Raw genomic sequence first — 27,609 nt, forward strand, 5'->3', positions numbered from 1 at the left:
GCAATCAGTCACATCCTTACGGGGATTATTATAAGCAGATACCTGGGCATAAGTATAAAGAGTCAGCTGATGGTAGGGGACTTTGGAGGTAACAAGTAAAAAACTTCAAAGACTATGGTGATCTCGACCATTTGGTAGGTGCTAGCAACACTACCCACCGTTATAATCCCTGGGAAATCACATCATTATGAAATTATTTTTCACAATGGTAGCCTTGAGTCATCAGGAAAACTCTAAATCCTGTTTAGTATTCTCTATTTTTAAAAGCAGGAAATGTTTAAGGTCAGGAGAATGAATAATGCATTTTAGAGTTTTATAGGCAAGCTTTGGTTGGGTAGACATTTTATATATCCCCTGGGTACTGAAATTTTTTTTCTTCCTAATTGATCAGAGCTTACAGTGTTGACCAATGAAACATTCTCCTAAAAACTATTCACTATGTTAACATCATTAGAAATAGGAAAAATAAATAAACATACATACATAAATAAATATTCTATTTTTTAGATAACCCGACAATTATTTTAAGACATGAAGTCTGATCTACACTGGATATTTGATGTAGCATTTCTATAGATGGAGAGATGACAGGGAGGAAGTTGATAGTGGTAGAAATAGTGTAAAGGATATGGGGAAAGCTGGCTGTGCAGATTTTGTGGTGAAGGTAAACAGAGGCAGGACCCCATAGATGAGGCAATGGGGCAGAGAACACGGGAAAATGACCTCATGCTTCTCTATGCCTTTGTTCAGTAGATGTAGAAATAACAGTGTTTTGTGCTGATAGCCATGTAACGTTCAGGCCCTGGACAAGAACTACACTTCTGTGGATGTCTCTGTATCTTTCACAGGGAGGAGAACAGCACTGGAATAGGGAACTTGACAAACAGGCCCTTCCATAGGTGGGAGAGGACACCTAATTTTCCCTGGCCTCACTTTCCTGGAGTTGGCTTGGAGCTGTCTATATAAGCTGACGCTGTTGCAGAGGAACACCCTAATGAAGGCAGATGCTTCTCTGCTTGGATGGAAGAAGCAGTTAAAACCAATCCTCCACCTATGGGATGTGCAAGCCTTATCTAATCAGCTGGGATTGCAGCTGCAGGAGAGTTTTGTATCTGTCTGTCTTTAATAACCATGGGAGCTTTGTAGTCTTCTTTACATTACTAAGCTTCTCAAGTGGCCAAGCAGCCTACATCCACTCTACATTCTTTCTGCTGCCGCTGGCAATCTTAGAAAATTGTTTAGAAGATAACCATGGTAGAGCTAATTCATCTCACACAAATAAGGGTTTAATTTCTGGCTTACTAGAAGATTCAACTTTATATTCACTTTCCTTTTTGTTCTCCGTGAAATACTATCTTTTCTGGTTTTTCTAGTTCTTGCTCCACACCTATCAAGTAGCATTTAAATTAGAATACATGGAGGCTGATGATAATATCCACTTGCAGATTTTCCAGGACTTTTCATTAGTCACTTCAAATGCTGGTAACACCTGCAGCAGAGGGTGATGGGATAAGAAGTGTGAAGGGAGTCTGAAAAGACTAATGGAGCAGATTTTTTAAAAAAGCACAATTATAGGCATGGGATTCCTTTAAAGAGTCATCTCTTGTGTGGTTCTATTTTGAAATTTTACTGGAATATTGGACATCACTAAATATATCTAAGATCATCAAGCAGCAACATAACTCAGACATAGCATTATTTCCAACCAGGAGGGCTCCCAGGATCCCCACAATCCTTGTCCAAGCTGCCTGACTGGTAGAATTCCCAATCCTTTTGGTATGGTTTTGGGAGCTGGGACATCATCTTTATCTACTGGCTTCTGTGGTATTTACTGCATCTAAAATGAAAGCTTCTGCATTTAAAGTTTGCCTGGAAAAAACACAATATCTTGCTTTCTTTTATTCATTCATTTGAACTAATTATTGCTATCATAGCCTCATGTGCATTTTTCCCAAACCATAATGATTTGAGACTTATAGAGTAGGGTAAAACAGTTGGATTGTTTTTTCAGACAGGCAATTTTGTGAAGCAAATGGTAGTAATCTGAGCCACTTTTTGGTTTCGAAAGATTTCATCTGTTCATAAGATGATTTCAGGGTTCATATAATTCCTTACCTGGAGATTAACATCCTGTATTCAAAATCCTATTTCCCATCTCCCACATGTAGAATACAGGATTGAGAACTTTAAATAAGACACATTTTTTCATAAAATTTTCCTTGTCCTATCTCCTTTGGGCAGGATATCTCTGAGTTCTTTGTAATTAGTTTAAAAGAAACATGGGGGGGAAAGCTAGTCTTTTCAAATAAACTACATGTTTCCCTTAGGATTTCATACTAAATGTGTATTTATCTTTAAAAAACCAAATGATATGAATGTAAGAAATGCAATACTGGGTCAAGCCAACAGCCTAACCAGTCTGTGGCTTCAAGGTTTCACAGTCCTCTACTAGTGTTGGCCTCAGAAATTTTGGGGTGTATTTCAAACTCCCTCATTTCCTTAATACTCAAATCTGGGTTTACTATTTATAGATTCATTTAAACCTTTCTGGAACTTTTTATAACTTTAGCTCATATCAATTGTAGGAATAATAAATCTCACAATGGCAAGGGATCTACCCTACTTACCGGAGACTGTAGCAAGGACTCTGCTCCTTGAGGATGAAGCATTAGGATGGATCATTCAATCTATCATAGTTATCCTCTAGGTCCCATGTATTCACATCCTTCCGATCCATAAAACTCACTCATCCTATACTGTGAGACCCCTTTGCAAAGCCTCAATAAATCATGACACCCGTCAAGAGTCCAGGATCTTGTGATGTATATTAGGTCCAGATCCTGCTACTCTACTCTATAGAGATCTATGAACTGAACAGAAAATCATCAGCCTCCTACCTACTGTGGTAGGCAGCTTCTAAGAGCCCCCAGTGGTCCTCACTTTCTGTTGTTTGTGGCTTTGCATTATCCTTTCTCTTCAATAATTTGATCTTAACCAATAAGATACTGCAATATTGAGGGGCACGACTTTTGATTAGGTTTCATAAGATGGGCCTACCCCATCTCTGACTCTGTCCTAGGTTCTGATGAAGTAACATGCCATTTGAGGAGGCTCACATGGCAAGAACCTGAAGATGATTTTCAGCCAAAGCCAGCAGCAGCTAAGTACTGAAGCCCTCAGTCTAAAAGGCCTTAGGGAACCGAAGCCTACCAAATGTGCAGGTGAGTTTGGGAGATGCTTCCCTAGCCGAACCCCAGATGAGAGTCAAGCTGTAGTGAGCAACTTGGATGAGGTTCTGTGACAGCCCCGAATCAGGGCCATGAGATAATAAATTACTAAATCTTTTTTTTTTTTTTTTGTCTTTTTCCTTTTTATTGGTACCGGGGATCGAACTCACAACTGCCTGCTTGCAAGGCAGGCGCTTATGCTGCTGAGCTAAATCTCCAGCCCCTTAAGTTAATAAATCTTACAGATAATTTGTTTCTTGGCAATAGGTAATTAATGACAGATAGTAGGATTAATGTGCAATAGCAAAAGGGTAATTGTAATAAATATTCCCATTTGTTTTTGTTTTTATTCATTAGTGCAGTGGTGCCTCAGTTCATGAACTTAATCCTTTCTACAATTCTGGTCACAGAATTTGTTCCACAATTCTGGTTGCAACTAAATTATAAGTAATAACATGAGTCATGGAAAGAATTAAGTTCATGAACTGAGATACCACTATACCATTTCTCAAAACGAATGTAATTCTTACACACTACAAACATATAGCAATAAAAGATTAAAGGAACAGACATTTCCACTTGTCTGTCTTGAACTAGACATTGGGCTTTGAGTTATTTCTCTAGGTTGAAGGTAGCTGGAGGTTCTGCTGGATGTTTTCATCAAGGCTGCAAAGAGAGGTGTGAAAATGATGCATCACAACAAAGATGTGAACTTCAAAAGAATAATGCCTTGAAACTGAAGATGCACTCAGAACATACTCAGTGACAGAATTTTGCAGCACAGTTTACTTCACATTATCCCAAGCAAAGAAAAAATGGGTTGAGGGAAACTAAAGAAAATTCTAAGAGCTATAATTACAGTTTTCATTTATTACATCCCCTTCAATCATTTATTCACCATTTTCTAGTTGTATTCTTGCTGAAAATCTGGGTTCACCAAAGAAGTGAATGTACTAAGCAAAGTCCATTTCTTTTTCAAGATGTTCCTCTTTAGATTTTGAGTCTCTGCTGTCCTGGAGTCCTAAGAGAACTGCATCAGCCTCCAGGATAGTTGTGTCTGTGGTTGCTCCTAGGAACCTAGAAGTAAGCTCAAGATCCAAGAGCCGCAGTCGGACCCTGGTTCCTTTCTGGTATTTCCTAGACAGTGGAAAAAAAGAAAAAGAAAGAAGAAACTCCAATAATTCTGTATACCATAACATGAAGTACTTTAAAATGAAATCCATATTCTAATTTTAATTTTTGTTGGCTTGATTTGAAGAAATTAACTTGTGTTATCAGAATTTTCATTTTAAAGTTACCTTTAACCTTTTAAGCCACAATATAAATGTATTAGTTTTCACATTGAGCTATATTCTCAGCCCTTTACTTTGAGACAGAGTCTTGCTAAGCAGCTAAATTGACCAGGCTGGGCTTTAAACTTGTGATCCTCCTGTGTTGGCCTCCCAGACAGTTAGGATGACAATGGTGCAGCACTACCACACCTGGCTCTAGCATTTATTTTAACATGTCATTCGTTTTTAAAGTCAAAGAGTGTCAAGGGGGAAAAGGTTTCTGATACATCTTTTTCCTTCTAAAATTAAAATCTAAAGACAGATAATTCTTGAACTCAGCCCTTTGAGTCTCCTCAGCCCCAGCAAAAGCTTGAGACATGCACAGTCTTTCTGATGCATGTGCTTCAGGACAATGGCCTGGTGCCCATTCTCATACACTTTTCTGATCCTCCGCTTCTGCAGCCAGGATACTGGAACCTTCAGTCTAAGTGCTGCTGACTCTTAACCACACAGGCACAGCTCTCATTTTTTCTGTCAGACCAGAGTCTGTTGTTTGCAATGCCATAAACACACACACACACACACACACACACACACACACACACACACACAGACACACAGACACACACACACGCATGCACACGCACACACAGACACACACACGCAGAACCAAGCCCTGCTGCTTTCTAGGGGAGTGACTAGATAATGTGCTTTCTCTGAATCACACATTCCTCATTTATGAGCAACCACTTTGCAATGAAGGTTAAATGAGATAACATATCAAAAATGCATGGTGCAGTAGGTATAAATGTCATTGCCCTTCACTTTCTTGCTGGTTATCTGTGTAAATGTTTCACTCAAGAGACCGTGCACTTTGTAAGGTATGACACTATGTTGTATTTTAGTTGGCACCTTCCAGAATCAATGCACCAAATCATCAATTGTTGTCAATAAATGAACATGACATTTGCTGATAAAAGCTACCAGGTCAGTCAGTGATGATCTACTATCTCTATCTTCTTTTTTTGGTGGAACCGGGGATCAAACTCACAACCTCACACTTGCCAGGCAGGTACTTATGCCAGTGAGCTAAATCCCCAGCCCCTACTATCTCTATTTTCTTGGCTCTAGAATAGTACATCTACTTAATTTCTCTGAAACTGGCATGATATAGTATCTGACAAATAGTGGTTAATGAGTGTTATTTTTCCTCTTTTCCCTTGCTCAAACTTTCAATCTATTTCTTTCACTTACTATGAGGAGTAATATTCATAGTCACACTGTGTGCTAATGATTGTGATGAGAACAGTGATTTTTTCTTTTAAACAAAAAGAACTGAAAGAATCACTAACACCTGAGATAGGCTCTGCACATACCAACACTGAGGCAAAAGTTGAATGCATGCTTATTATGCAGTTCACTGTACATAGTTCAATCTCCAATTTAAAAAGTTAAACAGAAGCACCCCAAGAGTCCAGGATAGATGGTGACTTATGGAAGGCAAATCCTATTCCTATTTTAAAGTATAGTAGCCATTAATAATATGCCTTCATTTCTATAAACTATGAAAGCTCTAGAAATTATCCCAGTGAGCTGGTGAAGGAAATGACAAGCAAACCACATGCCTTTATGTGTGCTGAATGATCATCCAATGCGTATGTTGTATATTAAACAAAACAAAAATCCTCTAGAGGATTCTCTGCTTTTGCTCTCTAAAAGTAACCGCTTCTACCTTCAAGAAACTTATTTGCAGGGCTGGGGATGTAGCTCCGTGGGAGAGATCCTGCCAAGCAAGCAGGCCGCAGGGTTCAATTAGCCACAATGCAAAACAACATCAAAGACACACACACACACAAATCTTACTTATTATTTTAAACTTTGTGCTATAGTTATTTCTGTACAAGTTGGTGATCTGGTAAATCTGGATGGAACTTGAGAATCTTGGCTTTTTGAAAAATTTCAAGGGAGTTTTAATGTAGTCTTCCCTGATGAACACTTGAAAAATCTGGCTGTGTGACCTCTGTTGTGCATAATCAAGTAAAGAGGACAGGATACCAAAATGAACACAAAGAGCTAGTGCAATGGGGCCTGCTAATGGAACACTGAGGCCATCATGAATAACCTTCACGAGTAACGAGTGTCTTTTGCAAGTGGTGACACAGTCTTTTAGGATGTCCATATAATGGAGAAATGCACCTAAAAGAAGCTAGCTCCTCAGCAAAGCCCACTAACAGCCTGATGTAGGGACAGCCTCTCCTGTGACCACCCATTCTGGGAAATCCAGGACAGGGAAAGGTTAGCAGACTCTTCCCTCAAAGGGAGCCGAAGCCATATAGCACATTGGCACATTTATCCTTGCTGTACCTTTGTAACACTTTTATTAGAGAGAAAGAAAGATGCTGACTAATAAAGAATTTCTGAGAACTCCACTGTGCCGATATAATGCCAGGTGAACCTAAGTACTGTGGTCTTTGATATTCACTTATTCCACTTAAGTCTTTTCATTTAGTTTTCATTATTCTATATAACAAGATTCAAACTTCTCCCAGATTGTTTCCCACAGTCTAAATAATTGCCTTATTCAATGATTTTAGTTGAAGTGCAAGTGCAAAACAGGCAAAATAGTCATTGAGTGTGGCCTCTGGGGCCCAATGACTAGTGCAGTACCCAGCTCTGTCACTTCTAAATATGAGTCAGGTGTGACATGTTTCTGTTTCTTCGTTTGTTAAATAAGAATATTAACTGCACCCATCTCCTAGGTTGTAAGCACAACGTGAACAAATGTGTCACATCCTTTTACAAAGTCTCAATAAATATTAGCTCTAGTCATCAATCATCATCAAAAGAAACTCGGTGACACCTGATACTCTTACTTTGGGCATGATATGGAGTACAGCAGCTGCCACAGTCCTAATCATTCTGGGTTATAATTAATTCAATAAGAGATCTGTGTACAAAGATGGAGGGGGGGGTTGACTTAGTATTTGGCTTTGATTTAAATCTTACTTTAAGATACAAACATTCCCCTCTTACAATATCAATGTTCTACAAAAAGCAATGCTTCTTTTGAAATCAATGTTGAATGTCTTTTGAGGGTGTGAGGCAAGCAAACACTGAACAAAAACAAGCACATTTAATAGATCTACATATTTAACAACCCGCATTTCCCAGCACTATAACACACAGAACAGGAAATGGGAGGAGCACACTGACAGCCACAGAAGGGGTAGCCACTCCTCTCCTCTAGGACTCTTCCTGACAGTGGCTGGAGGGAGACTGAGGGGCAGGGAGACAGGCGTGCTCTTCCTACCTCCTACCCCTCGCTTCCTTAACCCGTGAAAGAGCTAGAGAGCTAAGCCTTTTATGAATCTACTTGTATTTTTTTTGCACACATTATTTCTTAAAAGAGAGGGTTAACAGTTCCTATAGGTTCATTATTTGCTCTGCCAAGACACATTTTTCAGCTTTTTAAAAAACTCACTATTTCAATACCAATCAAACCCACTAATTACCTATCTTCCTTAAGATTTTATAGACTCGTCTGTCTCCTCTGCCTTCTTTCTAATGAGGTCTTAATATTCTTTTTAAAATCAGTTTTCCACCTTCTTTCGATTATGAGAATGGACTCTCTTCTAAAGTATAGAAAAATGCCCACAAACAGTTCTGCTAGTTTCTGGAGTTCACAGATTACCTGAAAGTCACCCAGGAATATAAAAAATTAGTAAGCACTGCTCTAGACTTTACATCTGTTAGGCTTTCTTGAGGTCAGAGAAATGGGTTCTTATTTCATCCACAGAACATCATGACTTTGTGACTGCAATTTCTGCTATTTGAATGTGCTTCTTGAGAAAACTCAGAATTTCACTGAACAAGATCATTGGGCCTTGCTCAGTGTTGGTAAATGGCAGAACCAACATCCACTACAATGTTCTTTTTTTCTTTTTCTTTTCACAATCTGATTTTCTAATGAAAATAAGAAAAAAGCCCATAATATATAGATGGAAGAAAATTTTCTTTCATTATCTCTGGAGATGTAAGCTTAATCTTACTAGGAATGAATAAGACCAAGTGTTAAAAGAATTAGGTCTATAGAAGCACAATATTTTCAAATAAAAAGCATAGAAAAAAAGATACACCAACAAAATGTATTCAAGAAAAGACAAGACTTTAGATGATATCTTAAGAGGCTGGACGGCTCCACATTTTTAAATATTTCCACCATAAAGATTAGGTTTTTCAAAATCAGTTGGAAATTTTTTTTATAATTTTAAAGTTGCTTTTTGGTTGGCCTAATGATAGGGATGACTTCTAGTGGGGTCTTGTAATGAACAGAATGTTTACGTTTGACACAGCCGTCCTTTGTCTGTGCTAGACACTGATGTGGGTGAAAAACCTACTTGGCATGACCTAAGCCTGAAATTTGTATCTCCTAAAGGTAAAAAGAATTTTTTAAAAATATAGTTTAAGTATACACACTAAAATTTTAGGAATGTGACAGCTACTGTAAACTGATAGAAAACTCTTTGTTGAGCATATTACCAAGGGCTGATTACTATTTCAATCACATCATCATAAGCAACATCGCCACTTCACTTTTGTGCTTTTCAACCCGTGTAAACGTACTTTCTTTCAAGTTTGGCCTTTGGTTTAATTTTTCTTTTGGCAGATAGGTCTTCTCTGCACTTGCCATCAAAAAACATGATGTATGTTCTCCCCTTTCATAAAAATGTATAGGTAAAAGGATTAAAATGTTAATATTAATACATGGCTGCCCAATGTGACTGTGTGATGAGGAAAACACCTTATATTAATGTGGTCCCTGAGCACTTAAAATACAGCTAGTGTAGTGAAGAATTAAAATTCTGAATTACACTGTTTAATTAAATAATTTTATAGTACTAGAGATTTAACCTATGGTCTTCACAGTGAACTACACCCCTGTGAGTTTTAACTTTTATAAGACAGCACTTTGCTGAGTCTTTAAATTCCCAGGCTGGGCTCAAACTCTGCAATTCTCCTGCCTCTGCCCTGCAAGAGTGCTGGGATTATAGGCATGCACCACCCTGCTCAGCTATAATTCACTTTAATCAATTTTTAAATACTCACATGACATTACACTTTAGAAAAGTTCAAATTTTAAATAAAGTACTATACATAACTGTCCACAATAAATAATATACATTGTGTTGAAAAAGATGGCTTAAAAAAAAAACAGCACTGTGAAATAATTTTTTATGTCTGGTACTATTCAGACCCAACAGTAATAAAAAGACAGGCTGTGTCAGCCATTAATATTTCCTTGTTACTTTTTGTACTCTTCCTCAAATTTGTATGATGTACTAAGGCATACAGCAACTGAAACTGTCTTAGATGCTTAAGGGTTAAAATTAAATTCTCCACACAGCAAGCTTCCTCCACGTTATAGAGAAAAATTATGGTATATAGAAGCAAAGCTAAGGTCACACAATAGTACAAAAAAGAAACACAGGTATTTGTGCTATTCCTTTTCTTAAGTTCTGAATTACCTGTGATCTCTTGCAAGAACAGTAAATTTAATTCCTTTACGAGTATAAGAACTTACCACTTCATAAAGTCTTATTTGCCTTGAAATAAAATATAAGTCACAGTGCTGCAGCTCATTATTTTAATTATTCCATTAGAAAAATGGTTACTTTTACCACTAATGAATATTGAATTAAATTATCAAAAAAAATCTGCATAGCTTTATGCAATGTTGTCTATTTTTTACATCTTTTTTCTTTAATCAGGGAAAAATTCTCCAGATATTAGTTTTTCAGAAATCTTGTATATCAAATTTAAACCACAGAATACCACTGTCTTGAAAGGAAAACAGGATGACTCCACCGAGCACATTCACAATGAAAACAGCCTGTGCTTTTACTGCTTGGTGTGTTTCTTTCTTTTAACTTCAAGTGCTTCTTTTGACTGATCTTTGTGAACTCCAGCCTAAATGGATTCAATGTCAGCCTTTACCACCACTGCTCTCTTCCACCGGGTACTTTCTCAGACCATATGCTGCCGTAAACGAGCCTACATGTCTGAGCTGTGTAGGAAAAGGGCAATTAAATCTGGTTTTGCATTTCTGCATTAAGGACGAGGTTTAAAGACTTTCCTTTGGAGAGGTTTTTGACATTTTTTCCATAGACATTCTTCAACATCTGTCAGTGCATGCTACTGATGGTTCTCATAGACTTAAATAGAGAGAATCTCTGACTAGTTCTTTGATATAAATATATTAAGTAAAACAAAGCCGACAAACACAAAGCTTGGATTGAACTTCAGCATCCAAAGAGAATATTGTGAGGAATTTTGACTTTGCTAGGCAAATTAGCTGTCTTCCTATAATCATAATTTTCAGAGGTTTTAAAAATAGTTCTTTTGAAATCGTTAACCATGTTTCAGTTCAGTATGTCAAAATCTTTTAGAATTTTTCTCACTTTCTCACAATTCCTTAAAAATTTAATAACAGAAGTAAACTTTTTAAAGAGAAAAATATTTCTAACGGCTTAATTAACACCAATTTGTTTTTTCTAATTCTCATTATCATGCTGATCTCTACGTGCAGACAGTAGCCACGTCCATGTGTGCACATGTGTTATGTGTGTGGGAATGGGTATGCTTTGTTCTCTAAATGAAGTGCCTAGGCCTCAATTTCCTTCACTGTTGAAAAGCAGTTATAAAAAAACTGAAGTCTTTGCAGTTCTGTGAGTTTATTCTACTTTTATGCAATTTTAAATGTTTGGAAACCAGTATAGTCTAAGGCTATATGACATATAAAGTTGATATTGTGTGTGTGTGTGTGTGTGTGTAGTGTGAATATATAAAAATATTTTCAAACTTCTGAATATTTATTAGCAGTTACACCCTTAATGTAGACTACTTGATGTACTGTTATTTATGAATATTATTATAGCAAATAATGGGATTCATTGTGATACACTCATAATACATATAACATACTTTGATCATGTCTATTCCCCATTAACCTTTCTCTCTACCTTTCCTCTCCCTTGAGTCTCCATATATATATAAATGAAATACTGTGAGCCTAGCTTAGCATGATCTCTAGTTCTATACAGTCTCCTAAAATATTATATTATTCTTTCTTCTTTTTGGCTGATACTCCATTGGGTATATATAACACAGTTTCTTTATCTACTTATCCATTGATGAGATTTGCCACACTTTTTTGAAATACTGCAAGCTGAGTTTCTTTGACCTATTGTCCATTGCTTCTTTCTGTTTAATCTATAAGACACCCAACCATAATTCTCTCATTTGTTCTTTTTACTCTCCCCCTTATAAGCATGCAACATTTCATAAACCCTGATTTTCAAACCTCTTTTTAAAAATCTTATTCATCACTATAATATCTCTGCTATACTATCAAGCATATGATGAACAAAATGAGTATACATAAAGTTTTACTTCTTGTCAATATTTCTATTCATCATTAAAATTTTAAATACAGCATAAATCTTAAATCATAATTTATTATAGTAGGTCATCAGAAGATGTGATAGAAAATAAAAAATTATTATACTCACAACTTTCACTACCTGAATTATTACAAAAAACCATCTAGAAAAAACAAATGATTAACACTTTAAAAACACCAGAGTGTGCTTGTCAATGATGCAAAAATAAGCCATGCATGAGCTGGAAAGCGACATGCCCTCATAGCAATAAGCAAAGGATATTGTTTGAAGAACCAGAATACCTTTCCTCTAACTGCAGTCCTCCCAGAAAAGGACTTTAATATGCAGTTCTAGCACAAATGCATCAAGTTCTTTTTAAAGTTGCTCTTCTAATACTTTGTGCTACCACAAACAACTGTTTTCTCTTGTTAAAGCACTGACAAATACTGCAAAATGTGAAAACTGAAGCATTCTTAATTTTTTTGGATAACATGTAACGTGTATGTACGTAACACAACGTATCACATATGGCTTCAGTAATGACAATTATGATGGTACCCTGGCTCATGACGCTTCTATTCACAAACAATTCGGTTCTCAAACAAAAGCATCTGACAAAATTTTGCTTCTGTTCACAAATTCCACATCAGGTAACAAACATAAATGTGGCCATCTTCTGCAAAACTGCAAAACAAATTAAGTTCGTGAGCCAAGGTACAATACCACTGTATCAAGAGATGAAGGAAAGGAAAATTCTATGACCTAATGACATATCAAGTCTGCTTTTATTTAAAAAAAATACTTGCTGCCCGTCCAAATATAAAATACATATTCATATGTACGTGGCAGGAATAAAAAGATGCAAAGGAAACAGGAGTAAATCTCTTCAGGTACCCAAAATATGCCAATGACTAAAATCAGGATCAAATTTGGTGTTAGTATTATGGCATCTAAACAGCAGGAAAGGAATATTTTGTAGTATATAATTTTCATTTGTTGAGAGGAGAAAGAAGAAGTTTTGTCAGGTAGAGCAAAGGCTTGACTATGAGGACAAGAAATCTACCTCTTGTGAGCTGTTTACTTCTCTATTAAAGTGAAGGCAATACACCACATTTCTTTGCTAGGTTGATATGAAGCTTAGAACATTATAAGGTACGAAAAATACATGGCACATAATATTTACTAAGTCACAGTTATCATAAAATTCATTGCACTGGTACTTAAATATAAAGCACAATAGATATCTGAAAGGATAACTTCAAATATGATTTTATGAGAATTACTAGAATACCATTCAAATGGACAAGTCATTTAGCAATCTTTAACAAACGTAAAAGAAGTGACAGAAAAGTAAAACTCACGTGTTGAGTTTGGGGTTAAAGCTGAGAGGGATAATCAAGTCCAGAGATTATAATATACAGGGACAGACTTAGTAACTCTACACAGAGTCAGAATTGGAAGACATTAACAGAGTGGCCTGTGGACACCTGATGAATTTTTCGGTCTTCTTTTAAACACACTGATGCCTGGGGTCCAATTTAGACTCACTCTATCAAAATCAACAGGGTCAGCTGGAGATTCACGTATGTTTGGAAAAAGCTCCCAAATGGGTTTTGTCCCTTGATCTTGTTCAAAAATCATCAGTTTATGTGTTTATAACTTATTCTCTGAGTGATCGTTGCAACTGAATCCTAAATGGTTTGCAATAGTTTGAGGATGAGCTTTAACTTCCCTAAGAAGTGGATGTGGATCAAACACTATTGAAAGGGTAAAATCTAGAATTCTGTTTTAAAAATCAAAGATGAGAAGAAAAAATTGTTTTTCTATTATTAAAATTGAAGAGATTAATATTTGTGTTCATATAAACAAAAGGCTAATCACTTTAGCCTGGTTATATAAAGTATATGACAGTTATATTTTTATGACTAGAAATTGTGAAATTTTCAAAATACAGAATGCTTAAGAATCTAGCATTTGCTAGCATGTGGAAAAATCAAATTTTAGCTTGATAGGTGTTCTATGGCAGATTTTATCTCCTATCCTAATTATATTCCTAAAACATCCTTAATAACATCCTCTCATGGCAAGACCTGTCTCTAGGTTCCTATTGAATTCTTTTGATTACATTAAAAGCACAGAAAATTTCTGAATTTATTTTACCAACTCACTTTTAGCTTTTCTTTTAATCTCATTTGTCTCTTTAGTGATTTATTAAGTAGGCATAGCTGAACTTTCAACAATCAGCTAGCTGTTCAACACTTATATGTGGTTACGGGATACAGTAAGATAGAGAAAATACCTTTTTTCCTCCTCTCCTTTTAACCTTTGGAGGCAAAAATGGAATGCAGTCATATTCTATCAATTACCTCAGTAGGAGGTAGAATTACTTTAGCAGGTTGCTCCTAATTTTTGTACCTTTTCAATAAGAAATGAAACCTAATCAGATGCCTTTTTGAAAGTCAAATTCATAGAAGATTGTCATCGCAGCTGCCTATGTGTGTTGGCAACATTCAGAGAGAGAAAAATATTTCACAGATGAATCAGGCCTATTCACAGATGCATCAATGCAGTCCAGAATGTTTGCAGCAGTCTCTTCAACAGGACCAACCTAGGTGTCAGTGAGAAGAGCAAGGAGGAAGGAAGCAGAAGGGGCAGAATGGAGTCCAGGGACTCTTGTCCCAGGCTGGCACGCTCAGGTTAAATTTGGTTTAAGAAAAATATCTTGGGCTTGTGAGAGAGCTTGTGAGAGAGCTTGTGACTTGACACTTAACAGTTCCTGTCTGAGTATGCTCAACTCTGGGCACATTGAACATTCCATTTCATATCTGTTCTTTAAAACTGAAGCCATCAAAATGTTCATGAAATCAAAGATGAAAAAGAGTCAACTACACAAGTACTACAGAAAAGCAAGCAGTTTCTAGGTACATCATATGACAAGCTGATTTCTAAACACTGCAAATTCACTAAGATTTAGCAAACTGGAGTTTGTTTTGTTTTGCATTGCTGGGAATCCAACCTAGGATCTTGTGCATGTCAGGTAAGCATTCTACCACTGAGCTATACCCCTAGCCCAACAATGTGATTTTGTTCCTCCCAAAAAGTGAATATAATTTTAAGCTGAATTAGAAGTATATGCTCCATATAATAATGTAACTCCACATAATAATTCTTTCATTTTTTTTTCTGTTCATAGCTACAATACTATGATATGTTTCAGCCAATACAATTAGATGAATGATTTTTTTTTTTTTGGTACTAGGGATCAAACTCATAACCTCATGCTTGCCAGGCAGGCGCTTATGCTGCTGAGCTAAACCCCCAGCAAAAGATACAGAGCCACTAGCCAAAAAAAAAAAAAAAAAAAAAAATATATATATATATATATATATATATATATATCAACAAAGTATCTAACAGAGTTGAATAAAACCTTTGAACATATGGACTGATATCTACAATAATTCCAGGATAACATACCAGAACTTATGGGACGTAAAAGGCAATTCTAATAGCTAAGATTATAGTTGTGAATGGCCATCTCAGAAAAACAGAAAACCCAAGTAAATAACCTAATGATGTACCTCAAAGTCTTAGAAACCCAAAAATAACCTATAGTACAAGGAAGGAAATTAAAAACCTAGAACAGAAATTAATGAAACTGAGACTTTAAAAAAAAAACAATACAAAGAATCAATGAATTCGAGTTGATTCTTCCACAGAATAAACAAACCAAAAAAAATCAACTTAGTCAATCTTACCAAAAAAGGAAAGAAAAACCTCAAATCAATGCAATCAGAAATAAAAAAAGGTAAAATCACAACAGACACTGCTGAAATAAAAAACATTATTAAAACAACTACTTCACAAACCTGAATGTTAACAAATTGGAGACTTCACAAGAAATGAATAGATTATGATACATATGAACTACCAAAACTAATAAACAAGAAACTATAAAGCTCTAAATAATCAATAACAGGCAGTGAAATAGAAGCAGCAATAAAAAAACTACCAACTAAGAAAAGCCCAGGTCTGGATGCATTCACTGCTGAATTCTATAAAATCTTCAGGGAAGGTCTAACACCAATTACTTTCTCAACCTCATTAATGAAACTGAAAGGGAAGGAGCACTTCCAAAGTCATTCCTGGAAACTAGCATTACACGGATCCCCACATCAGACAAAAATCCAAAAAGAGAATGAGAGGCCAATTTCTTTAATAAATATAAATACAAAAATCCCCAACAAGATACTAGCCAACACAATGCAACAAATCATCAAAAAGATCATACATGACCAAGTAGGCTTTATCCCAGGTATGCAAGTATAGTTTAACATATAATAATCAGTAAGTATAATACATCACATAAACAGAAGAAAGGACAAAAACCACGTGATTATCTCAACAGATGCAGAAGAAGCCTCTGACAAAATCCAACACCCTTTAATAAAACAATGTAGAAAATAGATAGAGGAACCTTATCTCAATCTGATAAAAGCCAACTATGACAAACCTACTGCCAAAATTGTTATTAAATAGGGAAAAACGTAAAGTTTTTCCTCTAAAATCTGAAATAAGACAAAGATGTCTACTATCACTATCCCTGTTTAACACAGTAATTGAAACATCAGCAATTATGCAAGAAAAAGAAATAAAAGGGCTATGTATAGGAAAGGAAGAAGTCAAATTATTATATGCACATGACATGATCCTCTACCTAAAAGATCTCCCAAATCCACCAAGACTTTTAGATTAACCAAATTCAGCACTGCACCAGGATACAAAACCCGAAAATAAGTAGTGTTCCTATACACCAATAATATATCCGTCGAGAAAGAAATTAGGAAAAAAAAATTACCATTCATACTAGCACCAAGAATAATTCAATAATTAGGAATTAACATAAGTGAGGAATTGAAAGATCTCTACAATGAAAATTATAGCACTACTCTAAAAAAATGATAGAAGACTTCAGAAAATGGAAAGCTATCCCCTGCTCATGGATAGGCAGAACCAATATAGTCAAAATGCCCAGACATGTTATCTCAATAGATAAAGCCACTTACTGATTTACAGGCCAGAAATAACTAAACCTAGGATAGAAATGCTCCTTTAACATGCTCCTTTAACATGAACAACTCTTAAGACTGTACATATCATCTCGCAAGGTGTGTATTTCCTCTACTGTTATGTGAAATGGGGTCACCACAGCTCCTGCCTCTCAGATCTGCTGGGACCTCTGTATGAGAGAAGTATATAAAAAAAGACTTAGTACACTGATGATGACAGCCCACTCTGGACAGGCCTTGACTTTACAGAGATATAAGTTAGGCAGGGGCATCTATTTTCTGTCCTGATTAAGAGGGCTGGTTATTAAGGATGACTGGGGCTTGCAAATTGACTTTGAGGAGGGTTGTCTCCTGTGGGGAACCAACAACAGTTGGCAAAGAAATTTTCAAAGATTTTGTTTTCAAAAAAATTGAGTTTAACTTTATTTTTTTGTACCAGTCATCTAAAGACTTCTATTAGATAAGCAATAATTATAGCTTATCTATAGACGGACTTTTGAGAAAGTATGATTCTAGGTCCTAGAGGGCCTTTTCGTTGACAGCAGGACCAGGTGGTTGAGAACACTGGGAAAGAATATGAGCTCTGGTGGAGACAGTTCCTTGACATCTCCACCTCCTTCCACAAGGACATCACCAATCCCAATGGTTAGGGTCCTACCCTTATGACCTCATTCAGCCTTATTATTTCCTTACGTAGGAGTTACTTGCAAATACAGTCACATTTGGGACTACAAATTCAACACGTGAATATGGTAGAGGGTAAACTCACTCCATAATGGAGCTCTATTGTTTTATGAATTCTTAAATCTGTGTGAGTACATGCACACACACTCCCATCTTTCTTTCTTCCTTCTTTTCTACTTGTCTCTTCTGTTCTTTCTCCACATGCGCTCCCTCCCTCCTCCTTCCTTTTCCATTCTTCTTCTCCCCTCCCATCCCCTTCTTTTCTGTCTATCTGTCTTTCTACAAGATCTTGCTATACACCAGACTGGACTGAAACTCAAGGTTTCCCTGCCTAGAATTACAAGTATATGCTGCCATGTCTGGCTTCAACTATTTAAAATACATACACAGTCATTCATTAAATGCTAAGTAGGTACCTAGAATATGAAGAGCAAGTCTTAAGGAATTTAGAGACTAACGGGGTAGTTAAAACAACTATAACAAAATGTAATACATTATACTAGAGATAGATGTAAGTGTAAAGAATTCTATTAGGAAAGAAATTTTAGACAACTATAAGAAGAGGAGGTAACACTTACATTCAATTTTACAGAATCAACAGTAGTTCACCAGTGAAGCTGAAAAGAAAACCCAAACCCACCTCACAATTCAACCCCTATGAAAAGTCTTCTTGTGGTTACCCTGGTCTGAAGATATTTATCCTGTTTCAAGATAATTATTGTTTTCACAGCTTATTTAGCCACTAAAGAAATGTTCTGAGATACAGATCCTGACTGTTTTGACCTACTATTTAAATCTTTGTTATCAACAACTTTTAATGAGCGCATCCTTTGTTTACTAACTAGAATGTAGGTTTCTTTGGGTTAACTATTTGGTGAACTCTTCAACAGAGAGGGTGCTCGGTAAATGAATAATGTTGTGATTTGATAAAATTAAAGGATGTGAGAATTAGAAGCCTTATAATCTGGTTTCAACTCCTTACTATCTAGGCTACTACCAGTCCATTTTTCTGGGTCTCATTTTTTATCTGTAAAAAAAGAAGGTTGACTAACATCTATGGTTCCTTCAAGGTTTAAACTTTCACGAATATATTAGTTTGATCTCTAATCCAACAACCCTATCTAATTAGGGATATCTTAAAGACTCCAGTGTCTACTGTTTTTTATAGTCTCCTTTCTCTTCCCATTTAATGTGATTAATTAAAGGCCATAAAAATTCATTCAAAACACAAGGGGAGGGCAACTAAAAACATTCATTTATCAATCCTTAAAGTTTACATTTTAAGCTTTACAGTTAACATTTAGGTTAACATCCAGTGTAGCAAGCTAATTGTTCTACTTCAAGTAATGACGTGAACCACCAGGACCAATAATTCTGGCAAGCCAATGAAAGAACACTCACCTTTGCTTTCTAGTGATTATATTTACACATGTTTTAACCATTTCACGTATACATAAATAAACTGTGAAATGTAAAACATGCAAATCAAGCACTTTTGTTTTGCAACAAGACATTATCTTAAATGAGCAACTGGGTTAAGAAAAAATAACTCAATTAAAAAGTTATTTCTATAAGGAGTCCAAAAAATTTAGTTTAACAATTATGAAAAAAGAAATTATTCTGTTTGAAAAGCAGTTACAAGTTTCATTTTACAGTCACAAACTCTGCTCTTGAATTACATTAAATAAATTGGTTTTTAAAAACTAGGGTATACAAAAGTAATTCTGATGCCCAAGTTTGGGATGAGTTCCATGACCACAAAACTATGCCAGCCCTACCTTTTAAATAGTTTGCAAAGATGAGTGTGTGTTATTAGCCAGGCTTGGCTAAAACAATCCATTGCCCACAAAGCTACTTTAATGTACTGTCTCTATTGAAAATCACAGTAATCCAACAATACATTACGATACTTTCCCATCACTGCAGCAATTCCCACCACAGGCAACAGTTTGTCTCCAACAAAGAAGCCTCACATACTACGTCTGCAAAGACTCCCGTCCTCACCAGTACTGTAAGGCTGCCAAGAGGAGCATCTGTGTGCTCGACAGTACACAAAACTGGCTCTTTTCTTTCTTCCTTCCTTTCTTTCTCTTCCTTTCTTTCTTCTTCTTCTTTATTTCCTAGACAATAAACTGTGTGATTGCTTGGTAAGGAAATGGTCTTTCATTCCCTTCCTCTTCCCTTTTGTTTGTTTGTTTAACACCACAGTCAAACAACTACATCTGCCACCCACAATTTAAGTCCAAATCCTGAAAACACAGTAAAGTTTATTTTCTGAATCATGTGAACTTAGATTTGTGATCAGCGGAAGAGATGATTCCTAAAGGCATATTAATAAAAGAAATTATTCAATTCTGAGACTAGTCTAGAATTTCATTTATATATAGAGAAAATAAATCCAAATTTAGCACCAAAAATGATAATTCCTTTTTACATTTTTACCACTAGCTCACAACAGTTGGACAGATTAGTGCTTTTCTCTGTGATGTTTTCATACATGAAATATATCATGTTTTGTTTGAATTTACCCTAAGGTAATTTACTCTTCAGAGTAAGATACTTGCAAACTATGTGTTCTCTGTAGAGTATTCTCTGTAGAGTATATGTAAGCTAGTATTTCATAAGAATATCATATGTTGGTATTTTATGCCAAGACAGATTTTTCCCTTATGCTTACTTTTACCTCAGGATAATAATTAAGCTTAAAAAGAAGAAGAAATTGAAGCACAAGAAATGAAAAAAAAAGAGCCTGAGATGTAAACCATCCCTCCCAAAAAACCAAAAACAAAAAGAAAACCACAAAAGAAAGAAAAAGAAACAAATGGACAAAGATGTAATTGGGGGAATTTACCACAGAAAAACTACATATTGTAAATCCAAAGTCTTAATCTGTAGCTAGGAAAGAAAAACTCGAGTTCATTAATGATTAAATACATGCAAACAAAATAAAGATATTTTGGTATGGATATGATTAATATTTAAAAAGTATACTTATATTTCCAAAGAAATAGACTAGCTGGGATTTTGATATTAGTATTGCCTTTCTAAAAGAGAACAATTTGGCAGTATAAATGTTTATACCAATTAATCTAGCAATTCTTCTTCTAGTCTTATCTAACAAACATGAGAAAAGACGGGCCTAAAGGTGTTTACTATGCTTTATTTTAAAGTGAAACATTTTAGAAACTGCCTAAATAGGCAACTCCAGGGGTAAGTTAAACAGTATATTTCTACCAAGTATTCTGCACTACCCAAATATAAGGGTTAAGAGATCCTGCAGGACTAGCTGTAGCACAGTAGTTCCTTCAACAAAGCAGCAGTTGACACTCATCCCTATAGAGCTTGGTTCAAGACCTTGGTTTCTCTCTAGTTCTACTGAAAAAAAAGGAAAACAGGGAAAAAAATATGTGATAAAAAGAAAATAAGCAACATACAGTTAATGAGAATGGAAGATTATAAAATACGATACATAAGCCACGTGCAGTTGTATACAATGGCAATCCCAGCACTTAGGAGGCTAAGTGTTTTGGTTACTCTTCTCTTATTGATGAGACACAATACCTGACGACCAAAGTTAAGGAAGGAGAGGGCTATTTAGCTCACAATTTGTAGAAGTTTCAGTCAATAGTCAGCTGGCTTCAAGACAGGGTGGTATGGCACAGGGTAACAGTTCATGGCAGCCAGAAGACAGCAAGCACCAGAAAGGGAGCAGTGCAGAGAGAAGACTCTTTCTGTCCCTTATATTGTAAGTAGGCTACCCACCATAGGGAGAGTGTAACACTCACACTCATAATCTCAGTATTGGACCATGAATCAATCACAAACTCTCTAAGTTTGCTCCCATGACTACTTGAGGCTTTGGGGAGACATCTAGACACAAACCGTAACACTGAGGCAGGAGAGTTACCATGAGTTCAAGGCCAGCCTGAGATAACAGTGAATTTAAAACCAGCCTGAACTATAGAGGGAAACCTTTCTCACAAAGCCAAGTATGGGTAACTCTTTTGAAGAAAATGAGACATTATAGTAAACACTGCTTATTTCCTGTTACCTGGTTTTGAAGTCCTGAAATGTTTTCATTCTTTTGTTTTGATTGCTTTTAGTCTTTTTTCGATTATTTTGATTTCAATATGTGTATGGAAAGATATTTTGAAGACAACAGGAGACATTATGGTAGCCATTGTTGATTTCCTATTTTCTTGTTTTGAAGTCCCATAATGTTTGCAGTCTTTTGTCTTGATTGGTTTTACACTATTTTGCTTGAATTGATTGTGTGTGATGGTATAGACAATTATTTCAAAGAAAACAAGAGATATTATGGTAGCTAATGTTGATTTCCCATTGTCTTGTTTTGAAGTCCTGTTTTCCTTGCATTGTTCTATTCTGATTTGCTTTCTTTTGTTTTATTCTCTTCAAAATTAAAGGCAAAACAAAACAAAATATGACGACAACAATCACTTATGGAAAAAAAATCTGTATTTGTTTAGAAAAAAAGGAAAATTATAGTATTACCTCATGGAGGGGGTGACAATGTATTTCACAATTTTATAGTAAATATATTCTTAGTTTCAAAACAAGAAAACAGAGACTTTCTTGAATTACTTCTTCTCAGAATAGTTTGCCTCATTAGAGAAATAAAGGACAATTCATTTCTTCTCAAAGCTTTAAGTATTTTCTAAAGCTTTCAAAAACTGTTTCCTTGAAAATCATGTAATATTTCACTGGAAAGCTACAGTAACAGATGTCAGTCCCTAATTTAGGGGACAAGAGGCAAAGCTTATTACTTTAAATAGTAGTACACAGTCACAAAATTCTAGCATAAAGAGTATAATGAGATAGCTGACTGATACTGATTTCCATACCCTGAAAAAAAACTATGTAAAATTTGTATCTAATTTTTAGTAGACTGAAACAGTACAAATAACAAATAACTATAATTTTGTCTAACTCTGTGCTTTGGGGTGTGTGTTATTGGTACATATAGGATAAAGGGAAAAAATAAAGTTTTTATTTGTTAAATAAAACAATATGGACTATTTACTTTTTTTTTTCATGGTGAGTTATCTTACATTACTAAACTCAGATTTATAGTCAATGGAAAAGTGATTTAAAAGTCCTAGCTTGTAATCTGAGTTTCTCATTTTACAAAGCAAAGTTCATATTATATTTTTAAAGAAGCACTTTTCTAGAAACAAATTCGTCTGGTTTCTGTGTTCAGTGGTATCTAACCAAATGCTGTTCATAAATAAAATTAAAAGCAGAAGAACATACTCATTATATGAAGAAATGTCAACAAATAATGCAACTGTTAAGGGACAAATCGATCTCTTCTGATACAATTATGCTGAATAAATAAATGTACGGCAAGGGAGTGCTCTCCTATCTAGTGAAGTCTGATACCATATCACCAAGACACAGTGAGGGCATGATCATATTAACTCCCTATGATTTGTTGTGAATTGTGTCTTATACTTTACATGTTATTTTATTTATTCTCACAAAACTTTAGCGGTACACATGACTTACTATTTTCTAAGTAAAGAAATTTCTTGATTACACAGCTAGGAAATGGTAAAGCTGGGATCCAAACCCTGTTCTGTGATTCTAGCATATGCTCTTTTTACTATGTTATTGAGTCAGAGCAGTAGGCCAACTGAATGGTAAAAAATCTAGGAATACCTTATGGAGAGGTGTTAGCAGTCAATGTCACCAGACCAGACAGATATTTCACTTTGGCAAGTGGTTTCCTTCCCCTCAAAAATACTGGCAAAGTGCCAGTATTTGTTCAGAGAAGTGAAACCCAAATCAAGTGTCTGATGCAAGAGAATTTGTATAGAACTTAACCATTTTACTATAAACTTGTCAAAAAGGTACACTGAAGTGTCAGGTTATGACTTAACTGATTTCTAGAGAAATTGGACCATAGTTTCAGTGATATAAATGTGTTTTCTGTTCAGGGCAACTTGATTTTATCAAGTAAGTGAAAAAAAACTGATCTTTATATCCATTTACAAATATTTATTAAATAATTAAAACCAAAAATTTAACATAAAAACCTATTAGTGAGGAATTCTTTGGCAGTGCTAAGCTGGCTGTGGAGGGGGAGAGATGTGGCAGGCTGCTACTTCAGCTTTGGTTTCTGTTCACATGCACCAGCAATCATGGCCACAGATACTTCCTGTATAAGAAAGACAGAAGTGCCTGCTGAAGGACACTGACCCCTAAGTGCCAGGTGGCGGTCATGCAGTTACAGATGTTCTAAGTCATCAACCAGAGATCACTGTTATTTTTAAAACCCTTTGCCTGCATGGTGATTTTACAACTGATAAAGTATACCTAGTTAGAGCTGCCTGTAATATATACACTTGGTTAACTTTTTAGGTCATTGTGACAACAGTATTTTAAAATATGCTAAATAGTCACGATGGAATACTATTAACATTAAAGGAAAATGAAATTCGCCATTTGCAACAGCACAGGTGAATCTGGAAGATTTTACCAGTCCAATCTTTTGGCTTCCTGGGCCACACAGAGTAAACAGGAATTGCCTTGGGACACATATAAAATATATAATAGAGTTAATGCACGTAAGTAACAAATGTCTTTTTAAAAATTTGTTATAACATGAAAAAAAAAAGGACAAGCAGTTTGAAGGTCACAGGTTGAACACACTTGAAATGTTCAGTGACAGATATGACCACATGATCTCACTCACACATGGAATCTTTAAAGCTGATTTCTTAGGTTGAAAGTAGAATGGTGGTCATTAGAGGTTAGGGTGATGAAGGAAGGAGAGACAGTGGTCCACAGGCACAGAGTTACTGTCAGCTACACAGTAGGGTGACTACAGTTAATTAACTGAACATTTTAAAATAGCTACGAGGGGAGATTTTGGATGTTCTCACCACAAAAGGACGATAAATGCTCCAGGTGATAAGTATACTAATTATACTGATTTGATCATTATATTATGTACTCTGAAACACTGTACCATGTAAATATGTACATTGTATCAATGAAAAATAAAATTTAAAAAGAAAATGTTATTAAATATTTCAATTTTGAAGTTTTTTAAGGGTGTGTTTTTTAGTTTTTTGGTTTCTCTCCAAACATTATTATTCATCTCACCACTGTGGTACGAGCCTCAATTCCCTACATGGTTTTTACAAATAAATCACTTCTAATTTCCTCTCAGCTGGGAAACCAAATAATCTTAATAAGAAACAAACACCAATAAGGATCAAAGAAGCTCTTTGTAAAAGCCAAGAAATGTTCTTCTTTTTTGGTCTTTTGGGACAGGGTCTTGCTAGGCTAGCCTTGAACTCACAGCAAGTCTCCAGCCGGCCGAGGTCTCCTAATACTGGGATGACAGGCATGTACCACCATGCCCTGCCCAGAAATTTCCTTTTTTTTCCCTTGAGGTATACTTTGGTTCACGAGAAAGTTTTTTTTTAGGGGGGGATCTGAAGTAGTTGGGGGATGTGTCAAAGGCTGAATTTAAGGACTCAACTCAAGGGTAATTCTGATTCTTTAAATTTAATTAATGAATCAGATTTATCTAATTAATGAATCATTAATCAAATTAATGATTTGCACATTAAGTGAAAATCCAGCATTAACACACAGGTTTTGCGGTCACTGTTTTTAGCTTTCCAAGTTATTTTCAGGTCCCATGTTCTGTCCTGGTGAGGTGGCACTTTCAGAGTCCAATTCTAGATAAATGAGGGGATTATTCCACTTAAAATCCATTGAACATTTTTCCTAATACATTATGATGGTAAAATGAACTTTCTATGCTTCTAGAATACAAAAATATGCTGATTACTGATAAATTATTTTTAAAGTTTCTTTAATAAATCTTGCTTTTGACAATAGTCTTACAGGATGAAATATACTCTAAATGTGGGGAAAAAAACCAGATAAGTGATTAAGAAGGTTTGCCTTTATTGCACAGAAAAAAAAATGATACAGCAGAATTTTTTTTTTTGTCATTTCCAAAAGTGGCTTGTAGCTTTCCCACAGTATCTGGTTGCTGGTGTAGGTACACACACAACCTAGGTGATAATTCACTTAGATTCAAACTACTTTTTTTTCAAAGCCAACTTTTCCAAACAATGCATCATCTACATTTTAAATGGTGGGTGAAATTCTACCACTACACTCAAAAAAAGGGACAAGGAGGTTTATTATACCGGACAAAAGAAATAGAGAAAAGTATTGACAGTACAAGCAATCTATAGTACCCTTGGGGTAGAAAGAATTGTTGAAAGAGTTTTCTCACATGTGAAAAAGCAATGAAGCACACGTCATTGATTTTTATTTCTTTTCCTTTTTTTATCTCAGTATTAAAATACCTAAAAGGAAGCCACCTTTTAAAACAATACATATGCAGTAGTCCCCTTTTCCAAATAATACACAAGTCATGTAACCACCTATACTTAAAAACAAAATTTAAATTTAAAATCAAATTAGTGAGAGTAGTTTCAAACCCAGAAAAGATTTGTCTTTAAGAAAAGGTGAGACAATTTTTGGCAGTTACTTTATAAACTTAGTCATTTGGGAAAATATATAAAAATCCTAAAATATTTTTGCCCTTTCTTGATTCCAAACATGGTATAACACCTTGATACTTTCATTTGCTGGTCTCCCTCTACTTTTCCAGTAGCATAAACATATAATAATTATTGTCCATATCTTTCATTACTCTCTGTGTATACCATTTTGGGTTGTTATAATCTTTAAAACAGATTTTAGCTCATTTTCCTCAACTAAGCAACTATTGATAAAGCATGTGCAAAACAAAAAAATTATATTCCCAGCAATCTCTGAGACATCACCTATTCAAATCTCTTGCCCCAGCCCTCCTAAACCAACATGTGCTTTAACTAAATACGGCTCTCCAAGATTTTAGGCTCCACTATTATCACTATTGTTATTATTTTAGTCAAATTAGCTAGCAAGAATAAACTAGATTTTAAATACTGAAAAATTAAGCTCACTAACAAAGACATCAGTTGATACAAAAGACCCACAACATATTAGCATTTAAAGAGAAGGGATACCATTCCTCTCATTGTACTGTATTATCATCAGAAGCACCTGTGAGTCGAATATTATAAATGAGGGAAACAGGGACTAAGATGAAAATTTTTTCACCTTCATGCTCATGCAAATCATGGGACTGCTGCTGTGGAAGAAGTAAAGCACAGTATACACATTTATTTCAATGTGGTCAGATGGCAGGTAATGTGTTGAGGAGGTTAAAAAACCTAAATCAGACGAGGTGCCTGTGGATCTGACATTCAACTTAGTTCCAATTGGCACGCAAAATTTCATACTGAAGGATAAGACACCCAAATGCAATGAAAAATGCGGGTCTTTTCCTCCCTTGATACTGGGGATTGAATCTAGGGCCTTCACAATGAACAACATCCCCAGACCAGTTATCCAGGCTGGGACTGAACTTGTGATCCTCCTGTCTCAGCCTCTCAGAAGTCCTGAGATTACTGGTGTGTGCCACCATGTCTAGTTAAAATCGCAGAGGAAAAATAAGAATGTTTCTGATTTGCTCAAGGAATTACAGCAACAGTAGTTTGGTCTAAAGAGAGAGCAGATTAATAGATGACAACAGAGATTCCACTGACTTCACTGCCAACACAGGCAGCACTCAAGGGAGTGATACATTTGGAAGAAGCACATCATGTGGGTGGAAATAAAGTCACAGTTTCATGAGAGTCCCAAATTGTCATTTGCAATTTCGAAAACTGATTGCTCAAAGAGAAGGCATAAGCAGGGCATGGTGGTGTACTACTTGAATCCTAGCACTTTGGAGGCTGAGGTAGGAGGATTGCAATCAAAGAGAAGCCAGCCTGAGTTCAAGGACAATCTGAACTATGTAACAAGACCAGGTCTTAAAAAA

The 27,609-nt window shown here is 35.7% G+C and overlaps 1 protein-coding gene across 1 annotated transcript in view; it reads right to left on the reverse strand.

Annotated features, from left to right (window-relative positions):
• Positions 1-3,995: 3,995 nt before the first annotated feature.
• The window catches only part of Mrps28 (mitochondrial ribosomal protein S28), a 118,981-nt gene continuing 95,367 nt past the window's right edge, over positions 3,996-27,609 (reverse strand). Inside the window, exon 3 of the mRNA XM_013144148.3 lies at positions 3,996-4,364. Coding sequence (XP_012999602.2) covers positions 4,181-4,364 — 184 coding nt within the window. The 3' untranslated portion in view covers positions 3,996-4,180. The remainder of the gene's footprint in view (positions 4,365-27,609) is intronic.

Source organism: Cavia porcellus, unplaced genomic scaffold (genome assembly GCF_034190915.1).
Source record: "Cavia porcellus strain 051 isolate PalLab524CR breed Dunkin Hartley unplaced genomic scaffold, mCavPor4.1 scaffold_10, whole genome shotgun sequence".
Lineage (NCBI taxonomy): Eukaryota > Metazoa > Chordata > Mammalia > Rodentia > Caviidae > Cavia > Cavia porcellus.